Source organism: Coffea eugenioides, chromosome 5 (genome assembly GCF_003713205.1).
Source record: "Coffea eugenioides isolate CCC68of chromosome 5, Ceug_1.0, whole genome shotgun sequence".
Taxonomy (NCBI): domain Eukaryota; kingdom Viridiplantae; phylum Streptophyta; class Magnoliopsida; order Gentianales; family Rubiaceae; genus Coffea; species Coffea eugenioides.
In genome coordinates, this window is record NC_040039.1 from 40867129 (window position 1) to 40882915 (window position 15787).

Sequence of the window (15787 nt, forward strand, 5' to 3'; positions counted from 1 at the left end):
TACGCGCTTTACCAGTATTTTTAGATGTTATCTATACAATCTAATTGAGATTTTAAATTTTTTTGATATTTTATTTCAACACTTTTCTTGTTTTATTTTTCTTTTTTCACTTTTTTCAGATCCATATTTTATTTTATTCTTTGAATTTAGGTTTGATCTATTAAATAAAGACTTTTAGAAAAAAAAAATCAAATCATCACCCATAGGCACCCGCGGGGAAGTGGGGCAGGAGAAACAGAAGTAGGGGATGGGGCAAGACATAGGGGCGGGGGTGGGGCGGGGGATCCCTCCCCCAACCCCCGCCCTCGCCCCGTTACCCATTAATTCCCCCCGCCCCGTCTCGTCCCTCGCCACCAACTTGCCCCACCCCGCCCCGTTTCTCCCGCTGGATTAAAAAAATTTTATTATAGAATTTCATTATAATTAAATTTGAGCAAATAATCAAGTACTAAAATATCAACATATCACCAAATTATTATTCATTGCAACTTCACAATTAAAACTCATAAAAATAATTAAACAAAAGTTATTTGAATACAATCTAATATGATAAAACAAATATGACTAAAATAATCAAGTTTTTACTTTTGATACAAATACAATCACTAAATTATTATTCTATTTTTTTTAGAAAAAAGTGTTATTGTATTAAGTATAGTTAGGAATTTAATATAAATGTATTAATAAATTTAGTATAAATAATTAATAATTTTTATTAATAGACACGTATAATTAGTAGTATAATTGATAATATCATTATATATATAATTATGCACACACACACACATATATATATATATATCTTTTTTTTTTCTAAACGGGTGGCGGGGTGGGGGTGGGGCGGGGGTATATAACCCCGCCCAGTTTCTAAATAGGGGGAAAAATACCTCCCGCTCCCGCCCCCGCATATAACCCCGCCCAGTTTCTAAATAGGGGGAAAAATACCCCCCGCCCCACCCCCCGCCCCAATAGACCCCACGGACACCCGCACCCATTGCCATCCCTAGCAGGGCAAGGGCGGGGGGAGTTGTTTGGCAACGGGGCAAGGAATCTCAGTCCCAAACCCATCCCGTTGCCATCCCTAATCATGAAAACAAAGGGAAATATGATTTTACTCCAGGATTTTAAGGTGGAAGATTAATATGGTGGATATTCTAACTAAAAAATAATGTGGCGGATATCTCAACCTACACAATCTGCATATATAACGTTCCATCACAAACTCGGGCTTTCACAATTGCCAATGACAATTATCTTACGCAATATATATGCTAATACAACAAAAATAGGCAGTAATAGACGCGTATTTTATCAACGGAGGTTCTCCCAACTGTTACCTAATTTGACATGCTTTTATTACTAGTGATAGTGTCAATTAATATTCTTTATTTGTTTATTTAATCATACATATAAAATTTGTTCCTATGACCAAATGAACATTAATGTTGAAGAGGCAGATCTAACCGTAAACCTTGTGATATAGAGTGAGTGCTAATCCGAAGTGGCAGAAACCGGGAGAGGGGGCCAGTGCACTTGAGGTCTAGTATGGTTCGATTCGATTCGATTATTGTATTTTTTAAAAAATATTATTTGATGTATAGTTATGTTATTATTATATTCGAAATAAAAGTGATATATATCAATAAAATATTTGACATATATTTTATATAATATTATGATGTATTTGTATACTAATAATTTAAATTTGTAAATTTGTATAATGATTAAATGAAATCACACAAAACACAATTGTACTGAATTCTTATGAGCCAGAAATTGCCAATTAAGGCCATTAAATGTCAAATAGCCTCAGTTTGACCTCCAAAATAAGTAATTTATGTCAATGTAGTCCTTCCAAACAAGTCTGTTAATTTTGTGGATTGCCAATTTTGTTACCTTGGATAAATGTTGAAAGACTTTTTTGATTCTAGTAATTGGATTAAAGCACACGTATGACCTCTTGTCGTGTTTCCACGTATTGAAAATTGTTTTGTACTCATCCATAAACTATCTTATCCTCCTTGCGTTCTCAGTACGTAGCTAGATTTCTTTTAACCCTTAAACTTGGATTTGTATTGCATGAGCTCTTTCCCTGCATGCATCAAGACGAGGTTTTACGTAATTTTTATGTAAAAGAAGTTTCCATTTTATTCCTTCGAGTTATAATTTTAGTCTTCCAATTTTTTTCATCAAAGTAATTACTAATTAAGCCTGCAAGTGCTTTTCACTCCTCAAAACATGAAAAGATCAGTTGATAAATAAAGAGAGTTTAGTTGAATCAGATTGAAATACAAAGTTCCAAATCTAAACACAACAAACTTTCAGAGATGAATCGAAGTTGGCTAAAACATTAAAAGTTCGAGGAAAAAAATCATTTGGTCGACAAAAGAAAAAGAAAATGAAACTTATTAATAAATATGACTCAGTCTTTACCAACAATCAATTTTCAAAACTTTTTGGCCCCTTTTTTGTTTGGATTGCTTGTTTCGTCGGAAAATATTATCGTTTTCCGTGATCACATTTCCCTGTCACCTTTTTCCCTCACATATATCAAATCGCTACAGTAATTTTTCCATGAAAAATGACGAAAAATGCAATCTAAACACAACCTAAACTTTTGCGCCTCTTTCGTATGAATTTTTTTTTTATCGCAACAGTAGAATTTGCATAGCCTAGTCTAACGGGAAGGGAAAGGGAGGGGCCTCTTTCGTGTGGATATGGGTTCGAAATTTCAAAAATCACCTGACATCCTCCTCAGTGTCCCATCACTGAGCAAGCCATTGGAAGAGATAATGGAGAAGCAATTAATTTATTCTCTTGTGAAGGTCATATGAAAATGATGGACTCCAGTCTGGCGGCTGTTAATTGTAGGATCAGATAGAATGTGGATAAAATTTCATTACATATTCTTTTTATAGTTGAAATCTTTTTATAAGAGTATTCAATAGTTTTTTTAAAATTTTTTTTTTAAATATCTAAGAGATGGAATTTAGGAAACAGGAAAGATATAAGAAGATTTGAAATCAAAACCTCCAATATTTAGGGTTTTATGTTTAGTCTCGATAGATCAATGTCTTTTCGAAGTAAAGTATTCAATAAATAAAAGTTTTAAGAATAGTTGAAAACCATACATGTCTCAAGATTTAAATGAAACAGAGAAAAAGCAAACTTTGTTGAGAAAATAAAAGGAAAAGAGCCCAGAGAAGAAGCAGAAAAAATGGTAGTTTTTGATTATACTGACAAGATTACAGTCAAAAACTAGCAGCTGTTAGTAGCAGATCCAACGTCATGAACTGCAAATGGAGATTAAGATCATTTATTCACTCAATCGGAAACGAATGGCACAAAAAGATGATTCCTACTTCCTAACGGAGCTGCTTTACAGGCAAGTGGCAGTGTATTTTTGCAACACATGTAGATGAAGCTGAGAAAAAGGTTTAGATGACGGTATTTTTTTTTATTAATTTCCTGGAGAAGAGTTTTTCTCTCTTTATTTGTTTGTTGGGCTATAATTTCTTTCTTCTTGGAGAAAGTCAGCAGAAACTCTTTTTTTATTTTTTATTTTTTAGAAAATGACACGTAAATGGTAACTATCGTCAAGTGCACAGTCATCAGATTAGGTCCAATTTTGGATGAGAATTTCCCAATTCTCGAGTCCAACTTTGTGGCCGAGGGTTTGGCATTCCAAGGTGAAGGAAGTGAAGACTAAGCTAGAGTTGCAACGACTGCTTGACATGTTTGTATTTGTACACAAATAAAATTAATAAGAAATTTATACGTATAAAAAAGTTAAGTTGAGTTGACGTACACGAATAAAATTTATACATATAAAAAAAAAGTATATAAGCATACATCAAATTATATAAAAATATAAGAAAAATAAATCATGTTAAAAAAGAATTAGTTGACCATTAAAGTACCAACAACTATGACATTAACACCAGCCATTTTATTATCTGAAGTTTTGGGCACGTTTTCTATGTGTGTAATTTATCAAATGATCATATATAAATCTTGGACAACTTTAAATAATTTTGTGGGATGTGAAAAGAGTTATTGAATATCATATTTATTTATAAACAATAAAAGTTTGGATCGCATCCATTAGGCAAACTACGAGCATTCATCCCTCCATCTACCTAAGTTTTCAAACTCGGACTGGATCGGTCAATTCAATCGACAAAATTGGGAATTGGTGAGAATTTGATCCAAACATAGTTAGAAAAACCGGCTGGTAAAAGATTCAATCAAACTCAGATCAACAACCGGGTTAAACCGGGATTTTGAAAACCCCATTCTTGGTTTCCGAAACTTTTGCAACTTTTTTTCCCCAAAAAAAAAGAAGAAGAAGAAGAATCACCATTCTTTCCCTATTTTTCAAACAAATCTATAACAGTGAACTTGCTGCCATTTATAGATATAAACAAGTAATACAAATCTAAGATCAAGAAGCAAAATAAGAGGAGAAAAAAAGAAATGCAAGCGGAAAGAAGAGAAAGAAATTAATAAGTTTTCATGTTTTTGTTTGATAAATATAGAAAAAAGAATCAAAGATGAGGACCCAGAACTATAAGACAAAATTGATAAAAGATAAGATTAAAAGAAGGTGTAAAAGAGAGGGAATAGGAACGGAAGAACCGGGAAAAACGTGAACGCAACTACAGCATATGTAGGCCATAGAGTGAGAAACTAGAGATAGCTACCTTAAGTTTTTGAACATTTCATTTTTTCCCTACTACTTTTTAAATTATTACCAAAGTTCCTAAAACATTTTCTAATGTCATTTGCATCATCAATTTTGATGTCTATTTTCAAATAAGTCTCATACATTTAGTTATAGACTTAGAATTTGAAAATATCAAATTGGAGTATGACTTTAATGCTTTTGAATTTTATTAAGCTATGTGTTATTCCTAATTTGTGAGGTTATTGGTTAGGTTATATGTGCTTGAGTTTTCAAAGTCGGTTTGTTTTGTATGTATGATATGTAGGAAATATGTAAGAAAAAAGGAAAATATCAAAGTGTATGTACTTTTTATAGCATTTAACGTTATATATATTTAATACATATTTATGACATCATGATGATGTTATCCGATTCTTAAACAGGCTCGACTCCCATCGAACCCATTAACCCCTGACATTTAAACTTGACCGAGTCATTTTTCGATCCGAGTTTTAAAACATAGCTATCTACTAGACATTAATTTGTATAGTACCTGCGCTTTTATTCGAATTTAAGATAGGAATGATTGTTATAGCAATCATCTCTGAAAAATCCATCAGCGATGATTTGAAGTCTTTTTCAGGAGAAAAGCCCTCGAAAGCACGTAAAACAATAACTACATCAGTAGGAAGGAAGGAGAGAAGGATTTTGATTGCTATCTTTCGAATCAAACTAAATAATTGAGGTGATTTTCAATAGTAATTATCTTTCAAGCTCAAATAGTTGTTTATCCATGGAAATGTCGTTGCCTTTTTTACTAGGACTAAATCAATTTCCATCCATTAATATAAATACAGGCAGTACAAAAGTACCAAATGATTGTTATATAATATTTGTGAGTTGGATATGAAAATTATAAACCTTAAACATTTTCAATCTATTAATTAATTGTCAATTAGCTTTCAACTTTAGTGCCACAAATTCTCTACCTAGCAATAGCAAAATTCCGAGCAGTCAAGTTTTAATTAATCAAACCAATTATCACCACCCTCTTCCAATAATTTGAATTGGAATTATATATCAAAAAATTATTTACTCACATCACACACATTTTTATCTTTTCAATTATCTTTTTATCTCATATACAAAAAAGTGTTATAATAATTATTTCAAATAATATTTAGAACAATCTCCAATCCAAACCAACCCCTTGATATCAAATTTCTTGTTTTCATAAACAATTTATGCATGTACGTAACAAATTGTGTGTTGCGTGTGTGCGCGCGTGTACACAATCTAGTCAGACAAAGTATGGGAGGATTTGGACAAGACGTCAGAGAAGTGGTGAGGCTAAGGCAAAGGAATAGAGATGGCAAAGTGGAGTACGTTACGGGCCCTAGGCTGCAAACAAGGCAACGAGGTCCCTTTTGGGGTAGGCTTGGAGTTAAATTACATACTTCTTGTTTTTTCTTTTTTAATATGTGAAAATTCTAGAAGATGATAGCATATGATCATGGAATTAGACTACTCCCTCCATAGAATAAAATTTGTTATTTTTGTCAATTTTTCTTATCCAAAATTAATAGTCATTTTATAGAAATAAATCCATATTTTTTAGTGAAATTTTATTTTTATTCTTTATTTGAATCATTACTTATTCCTTACAATTATTAATATATCAAATAAAAATAATCTACTACTAAAGATATAAAAGAAAAATAAATTTTTTTTCCTATTAATATCATTATACATAAATTACTCGTTGTCTCAAAAATAACAAATCGGAAAGTGAGAGCATTTATTTCAAGGGTACAGAGACAGATGAATAAATTAAACGTGGATTTTTTGTTGGGATCTGCAACGTCTGATTTGTTTGGCTCGTCCATCAAGGTGGAAGGATTGGAAAGAAATGGTGCTTGTCTTTTCAGCATTTCAAGAACATAACTATTTGGCTTTTCCTTTAATTTTTTTTTTGTTTTTGTTCCTTTGCAAATTGTGTTACTCCTCTCTCTCTCTCTCTCTCTCTCTTTCTCTCTCTCTCTCTCTCTCTCTCTCTCTCTCTCTCTCTCTCTCTCTCTCTCTCTCTCTCTCTCGCCTTTAAAATAAAATAATGTGATTTTCATAGACCAGAATCTTTCGTTTGATTAATATTTTTTTCTCTTTCTCTTTTTGCTAAGATTAAATTCCAAAAGAAATCTTGTTTGGATTGCGATTTTCCATCGAAAAATTACGTCATTTTCCGTGATCACATTTCCCTATTACCTTTTTCCCTCACATACATCAAATCGCTACAGTAATTTTTCCATGAAAAATCATGGAAAATGCAATCCAAACACAACCTTTACTTAGTTGAGGTAGCAATCATCTTTCCAGCAATCATATTTGGCTCGGACCTAGTGGTGACAGCCGCATGTTGATGATATTGGCAATAAATTTTTTTCTTTTTTGCTGGAAAAGGTGATTGGCAATACAGAAAGCTTATAAAAGTTCATCGGATTGAAGATTCTGAAATTAAGATTCAACAATTTTAAGTGTTTGTATAGGCAAAAAATAAGAGATAAAAAAAAATGTGTTTGAATAGAACAAGTTCCCTTTTGATACAAATTGTCTGAGTAAATGGATATAAGATCGACCAAGTGTGCTTAATACATTTTGAATCCAATATGAATTAATATCCAATAAGAATTGCAGCCCCTAAATTTTTCAACAATGCTCTCTTTCTTCAAATTGCCTCCTAAAAAAGGTCTACAACAAGTTCAAATATCTATTATCGTGTATTTTACAATTCAAAATCATGATCATTATCTTGTATTTAATGCATTATCAATATAACTTTTATCTTTGCCCCCACTGACCTTGGGTTCTTATTCCGCCACTATTTCTTAATGATATTTTCTTTAAAATTTCTAATAACATGAAATTATAGAGCTACATTCTTTTCTTTCATGTACGTACAATTTGAGACGAAAACATTGCAAGCGGAGATGAGACAGTCGAGACAATACAATCTACGTTAATAACTGCAATATAATGAGATACTATTATTAATGTACAGAGGTATACTGGAAAAACTTTTTTTTTTCTCTGGTACTGGGGGCTAATAACAGGCCCGTGCCCAAAACAATCAATGGCTTCAGTTGATGCTTCTGGGCCAGAATCACTAATTGGGCCCATTATGTTGGGTCTGCCGAGAAAAAAAATAATCCTTGTCCTTAAAAAACCGAAAAAGAAAAAAACAATTATTAACCTTTCCCCAAGGCATATGGTTAATGTATTACATTTTTTAAGACTTTTTATTTAGTTATTTTAATTTTGGTTACCAATTGGGACTAGTTTAGGGATTGGGATTCTACAATCGGCAGATGAATTGCAGCATGCAATTCATGGACCAGATGGATTCAATTTGAATTTGATTGGACAGGATTAAAAATGAAACAAGAATTTTAATGTGTGGCATAATTTAAAATAATTTTATACGTTATTATTTTAGTACTTACATTTATTGTTTTAGCATCTATATCTATCTGAATTCTGTCAACACTGTACGATGCAATTAACACTAGTAATTATAGAACCCCTGGCTCCATAGTTTAGTGGTTGGTTGGTCAAATAAATAATGTAGTGTATCTAGTATGTACATCAATTATAAGATATTTACCAAATTTTTTTTTTTAATGTAAGACATATTGCAAAAAACTTAAAAATCTTTACCATGAAAATTGACAAATTAAGGCAGTGTGATGGAAACTAGCATAAATGTTACAAAATATAACAGGGTTCCTTAAGTCCAAAACCAATACTTTCCTAAGTTTCTGTCCTTTTTTTTTTTTTTTAAAAAAAAAGAGGTACTTCAACATCTCAAAAATGAAAAGATTTTTTTTTGTGGCTTTCCAAATTTGTATTTGTGAATCAAATCAAATTTAGCAACGTCTCTTTTAACTTCTTACACAAAGGTCTTTTAACTTCTTATCCAAAGGTCAACTTTTAAGGTTCATAATAATTTTGTACCCTTTTTAGTTCCCAATCCAATAATATATATTCCCATCCAGGCTCGGATTTACTAATTAACAAATTTGCCAGAAAAGCATTAACAGAACGGGCTAGTTGAATTAGTTGCAATAGTTCATGGGCTAATTAAGATGAAAAAAAAGTTTAATGGTCCGCAAGAGAATTTGGAATAGTTTGATGGGCTACTATGCACATTACCCTAATAATTTGGTACCCGTTTCATTTCATGGGCTAAGACTCTATCCCAAACAACTTCGCCAAACTTTGAAGTTCTTGGAACAAGAAAAACTTGTCACACGTGACCAAAAAATGGGGTATTACTATGTTTGTATAGACTATGCACAGTTTTATGATGTAATTAGGTACAAACTACATTGGATTGAGAAAAAATTAGAGGGTCAATTAAATAACAAGAATAGGATTCAAGAATACAAGTGTTCCAATCCCAATTGTGGGAAAAAGTATACTGCCCTCAATGCTCAAGAATTGACTTCTTTGGTACTAGATGATGAGTGTTTTCGTCACGAGTTTTGCAATGGGGAAGTTGTGGAGGATATGGCTGACTAAGAAGGTTGAAATTTCGCAAGAAAAATGATGTTGCAGAATAGGAGGGCGGAAACGGTTGCAATTCCTGAAGGTTCATAGCCAAGATTTGGTCAAAACAAAATGTAAAGTTCAGATTTCAGCTTATACATCATTTTTCATATCATGTGTGGGATCTACAAAAATTTATTATATAATTACACGTTGTTGATAATGAATTACACCGTGCATATAAAATTATATTTGTGCATTTTGCACAAAACCGCTTCGAATAGTTTTCGATGACTGTTCGGCCCTCGTCCGAAAGAAGATGGAGCTGCAGCTTTGGCCCATGATTGATCAAGTGAATACAGTAAAGGATTTACCTGCTCCTGAATTTGGAAGTCTACAAGAATGGCAAGGTGGAAAAATGTTTGCGGGGTAGACAAAGATTGAAGTGACTTTCTCTGGAAATTCTACATCATCAAAAGATGATGATTGGGTAGATTGGGAGGAAGGTTGAAGGATTGGTGCTTTATCATGTCTTAATAATTGAGACTAGTGGTTCATTTATTAATTGACTTTACCAGCTGTTTCATTAGTTGCTCAAGCAGTCAGTACCATTCCGCTGGTGTATTATAGAAACTTGTATAATCAATTCATGAGTTGAGTAGTTAAACTGAAAAGTTTTCTAGTGTTTTGATGCTTTTCTTCTTAAGTTTCCCTGTAATATTTTTTTCCTTGTTTTCGTACGGTTTTACAATCGAGGAAATAAATCTATGGGCTAATCCACAGGATGTGGAAATTGGAGACTGATAAAGTAAAACTTGTAATGCTGGAGAAAGCAACATATCCTTGAAGTGCTTACAAAAAAACAAAAAAAAAGATATCTGTTGAAGTGTTCTGTTGTTTTTAATACTTTTAAATCAGCTTTATCCAACCATACTCACAAAAGTTAAGGGCCATAGGGCTAAAAGGAAAAAGTTAAAAAAAAAAAAGAAAAGAAAAGAAAAAATGATTTAAACAAATTTTTTGACAAAATACAGGTTCCCATCTTACAGCATAAACTGCTTCAAGCTAAAAGGTTATGCAGTTTTATAAACTAGAACTGATGGCTGATATCTGTATCCAAACATCATTGTTGAGAGCTGGATGTTCATAAGCTGATATTTGATGGAATATATAAAGATAAAAGCTATTTCAACCATATAAGAGGAAAAAAAGATAAATAGGCTGAAAGATATGTATATTGAAGATGTTTTTAGCCATATAAAGATGATAGAATTGGTAGTAAAAGTTACCAGAGAGAACTTTGAAGTTTTTTTGTTATATGGCCATTGGGACCAAAGAGAAGACTTGTGATGTAAGTCCTGACAGAAATTCAATTGACTGCTAGATGGATTTGAGAAAAAAGAGCAAGAAATTTTTAAAATATCCATTTGTCTTATGATTTGGTGAATAATGGGAAAGAAAAGAAAGGACCAAAAAAAAAATAAAAATTGAAGTGCAAAACTTCAACTGGATAGTGCAAACAAAAGAAATAAGACTTCATAATGTAACTCCAGAACAAAACAGCAGCACTGCAATGAGCCATACGCAATCTGCAGGCACCTAACAAGTAAAAAAACCAGACCAACAAGCACCAAACCCTCAAAGAAGGGGGATAAAAAACCAGACCAACATATTTTAACCGAAAGCAGAAGTTACATGCACAAACAAGCAAACAAGATAATTTCCCAGGTTCTCTTGAAGAAATTGCCACTGGACATTGTCTAGCTAGACATCATGGACTGGTTGCAGATCTTGTATTCCAATACTCCTCAATTTCCTTTGCAGTTCTTCCAGGGATTCTTCCAGCAATTAAAGACCACCTAAAATATTATGCCAGTTGTTGTTTTGGGTCAACAAGTTGCAGTTCAAACTTCAAAAAATTTAAGTATGTAAGACATAAGAAAATTTTCACCACAAAAAGAAAGAAGAAAAAGGAATTAATTAATACCTTTTACCAACCAAGTTGAACATCCTAATGATGAGAATTTCCTCATCTTCAGAGAAATGAAGCTCAGAGTCTTGACTTTTATCCTCTAATGCAAAAACAACATAATGAAATCGATAAACAGGTTATTAAACTTAAAATCTACACAGGTCTCGTAATGTTACCTTGAGAGCCAGCAGATTTTTCATTCAAAGTTGTGGATTGATCCGAGTCAGCCATAAGAGATGGAAGAAATGTTATAGAAATTGCTGACAAGTATATAGGAGTGAAATATGGAGATAGGTGAAGTGGGGAAGGGAGGATTCTTTTAAGTCGTATTAATAGGAAACAGAAGAGTCCCCAGTTAAGGTCTTGATTGCCATGATGTTTGAACTAGAATGGGAGGTGAAGAAAAGCAAATCAGGAAGAATGGTAGTTGACACTAGTAAGGCTGCATAAAGTATAGGGTGCTCTTTGATTGGTAGTTTTTTTTTTTCGGACACATAGAATTTATTCTAAACCTACTCCTGCTCTATACTAGGGGAGGGGGCTAGACCTACTCTTATTCTATACTAGGAGGAGAGGGGACATAAAAAGGTTCAAAAGGAATTTGGAGGAGACTAAATCATCACTAATCCAAACGGATGCCTACGCATTACCTGACAAATTTTTTAGGACAACCTGAATTTTTTAGAATGCAGACCAAGGGATTTGATTGCTCGACTTATATCCATTAAAACTCTCTTGATGGTGCTCTTTGATTGGTAGTTGGCACGCTAAATTGTTGGTTGGCAAAAGGATTTAAACTTTAAAGTTTTTTCCTTCGGCTTCTTTTTTTTGTCAAATGTCCTTTGGCATTTGTCATTTGGGAAATAGACAATTGATGGAGTTTTCATTTTTTAAATCTTATATCCCCTGTTTACTGAAAAGACTCTTTTTTTAAAAAAAAAGTAAGTGAGAGGTTTGAACCCAAAACTTTCTAACTTACACACCTTTTTTTAATACTTTGCAATTTATCCCTTCCTCTTGTACTAAAGAGACTTAATTATTAGTTATACAATATTTTTTGTATTTTATTTTTTGCATTCAACGAGAGAATCCAAACCTTATAAAGGCGAATGACAAGGGAGGACAAGGAGTTTGATAGTTGAATTTTGATAGTATTTTATACAAAACTTGTAGTAGATAAATTTGATAAAAAACTTACTTACCAAATAAGGCTTAAGTTTTGTAAGAGCGAAGGAGACAGCCAGCTAAAAGATAAGATCAAGCCACCTCGTACCCACATCCACCTACTTTTTATAGGTGTGAACAACTTATCCATAACATAATAAACAGCTTAATAAACCACTGGGCCAATGTTTCAGTGGCCACCAGGGAGGGACTTAAGTCCCTCCTTGGGCTGTAGTTGAGGGTTTAAACCTCACCTGCAGCGAAAAAAATCTAAGGGTTGTGCCATAATACTCCCTTAATTTAGTTGGGTCTGTATACCCACTAGCCTCTATTACAGCCTCCTTAGGCTCCCCCCCTAACTAGCCCCTATCACAGCCTCCTTAGGCTCCCCCTCCCCCCTAGATTAGGATAGAGTATGTTATACAAATGTATCGTTGCTGGCAAAAAAAAAAAAAAAGTAATAAACAACCTGAACATAGCATATGTTCACTGAATTATGAAAAAGGTAGCAGAGCCGTACTAGAGGTGGAAATGAGTCTAATTAACCTAGACACCTTATCGTTCAAGTTCGTTTGGTTATTTTAATGAGTTTGAAAATTTTGTTCAAATTTAGCTTATTTATTTATCGAGTCGAATTTGAACGAATTTTTTATCGAGTTCAAAAATTATCGAGTATAAAATACTGTTCAAATTTGATTTAACTAGTTAGCGAATCAAAATCGAACGAACTCTTATTAAGTCGAGTTTGATCCGAGTATTGAATTATTTTATTCATCTTTCAACCTCTACACCGCACAGTCCAACACCATAATGGTTCATAGCTTCTGGATAAGACAATAATATCAAAACCTCTGGATAAGACAATTATATCAAAGTAGCACACCCTAAGTATAGTAAACCTCTCTTTATTGATATTATCACCGAAAAAGATTACTCAGTAGGAAGTGTCAATGATGGCTTAGTTAGGTAAATGAGTAAATATCAAACTTTCTCCCAGACTATTGTTGAATTGCAATGTTTTGATTACTTTTTTTTTTTTTTTCATTCAGATTATTATATAGTAAATAGATAGATTTTTAGGAAAGATGAATATAGGAGAACACTAAGGGCTGTGACTCTATCTTTTTCGCTCTCTGCTTTTTTTTTTTTTTTTTACTTTCCAATAAAAGGTTTTGTTTTATGTATTCTCATTGTCTTTTGATTTTGTTTTAAGTCATCTAAGATAAAAATTGATTATGAGAAACAATTATCTGCTCTTGGGAATCACTTCTGACTTCTCAATACCTTTTCAAGAATATTATTACTCACAAATCTGAAAAACTTGAATGAAAAGGGAACTAGCTAGGTCATCAATACTAGTTTTCTGATCATATTATCACTAGTTAACCCCTGATTATCCCCAAAAATAACTAATTCTGGAATTAAGAAAAGCTTTGGGCATATTGACATTTACCTTTTTTATGGCCGATACTTCATTAGAAATAATGTGTTTTAATGAGGCAATGATGCACTTTTTTTTTAAAGTGTCTCATATGACACAGAATAAACCCTTATTAGCAAGTTCCTAAAATAGCTGATGACGCTGTTATTTGTTTCTTTAATTCTTAATGAATAACTAGAAAATAGGATATCATGAGCTTAATACCTTTATTATTGAAGGTCAGCGCAGTAAAGTTAGTGTGACTATTCCAAAGCAAAGAGGGTAAACTGTGATTAACCTTTATTTTTAGAGACATCCATTAATTCTAGAAGATTTTTTTTTTTGTACAAAGCTTGCAAGGTTAAAGCGACCATTTAATTACACGGAAATGTTTTTTTGCACTTTATTTTTATTAATCACACTCTTACTGTCATTTTTATAATATAGTTTTCATTTATTGGACTATATATATAATAAAACAAATGGTGAGAATGCAATTAAAAAAAAATGGAGTGCAAATAACATATCCCTAATTATATGCAACATATGTTAACAAAAAAAACAATTCATAACATTGTCATCAATGCATACTAATTTGAAAATAATAAACTCAGTATGCTAATTTTTCTTTTCTTTCTTTTCCCTAGCTGTCCTGTTCAAAAGCTTGTAGTGAAGAGTTTTACTATCAACAGTGCCTCTAATGTGCCAATTGGTAGACTACAAAACTTTGGCTTTAAGTTGTGGGCAGGAACATTGAGCACTAAATAAAAAGAGTAAAGGAGGAAAAAGAAAAGAAAAAACAATAAGAAGGATTTTAAAATAGCAATTATTTGAGTTTCAAATTATGATTGATTTATGAAGAGAACTGCACATAAAACTTGGAGATTATGAGTGTGTTTGGATTGTAAATTATTTGAGATAATTTTGTGAAAAAATACTGTAGCACTTTTTTGATGTGATGTATGTGAGATAAAAAGGTGATTGAAAAATGTGTTGATGATGCAAATAAGTCAGTGTGTGTAAATAAGGTATAAATAACGTGCATGACAAAATTCTTCCAGGAAGGTTAACCTGCAGAAGAAGCAAGTAAAAAGCTCATTTGATAGGGTAGGTAGATGATATTAAGCTCATTTAAGAAGCCAAAAATTTTGTGTGTAAATTCAAGCAAGAGAAAATTTTCTCTTTCAAAATCTTGCTAATTGGCTTCTCTTGATAGCCACATAATTTTAGGTAACTTTGTCTTTTATTCGTCAAAACAAAAGGCCAAGCGTCTTCCTGAAACTCCCAATGCGTGCAAAGCTCCAAGCGTCTTTTTTAGGTGCCAAACCGAGCAGTCTATTTCATTAGACCAAACAAATTAACACGAGTGAAAAGGGCAAATGTATCAAAGTTGGTTGGAAATATGTCAGCTAGCTAGTCAGCATGGTACACGATATCGTCACAAGTCGCAACTCAAGCTGAGAGCAATTATTGCGATGGACAAACTTCACTTTGCACCCCTAAACTTGTATCTATTTCTTGCTTTGCACTCTAAGTTTCAATTTTGGATACTCTGAGCTTTAAATTCTTAATTTTGGATATTTTATACCCTAAACTCTCAAATTTATTCCATTTAAGTCCAATCAATAATAAGTTTTGCAAAATTAACAGCATGAAGGATCAAAAAATCAATAATAATGTGCTGAAAGTAATTAAAAGATGCCAAGGTATCATAGCAAAAAATAAAATAATACATTATCATTAATTTGTATCATCTATTATCTCATCAATTTTGCTAACAATATTATGGAACCTATATATATAAATGATAATATGCTAAAAACGGTTAAAAAAGCTAAGGGATCTAATTGGAACAAAACGGTACATTATCATTAATTTTGACAACCCTTTATCTCATTAATTTTGTGGACATAATCATTGATTGGGTTTAAATGGGACAAACTTTAGAGTTTAGGGTGTAAAGTGTTCAAATTAAAGTTAAGGGTGCAAAGTGTCAAAAATTGAAGTTTAGGATACAAAGCGA

At 32.5% G+C, this 15787-nt stretch overlaps 1 protein-coding gene across 1 annotated transcript; it reads right to left on the reverse strand.

Moving 5' to 3' along the window:
• Positions 1-10719: 10719 nt before the first annotated feature.
• Positions 10720-11544, reverse strand: LOC113770496 (MYB-like transcription factor ETC1). Its single transcript, XM_027314966.1, has 3 exons — positions 11357-11544; positions 11196-11280; positions 10720-11067 (listed from the first exon to the last, which is right to left on the reverse strand). The coding sequence occupies exons 1-3, from the start codon at positions 11409-11411 to the stop codon at positions 10980-10982; spliced, it is 228 nt and encodes a 75-aa protein (XP_027170767.1). The 5' UTR covers positions 11412-11544; the 3' UTR covers positions 10720-10979.
• Positions 11545-15787: the final 4243 nt, after the last annotated feature.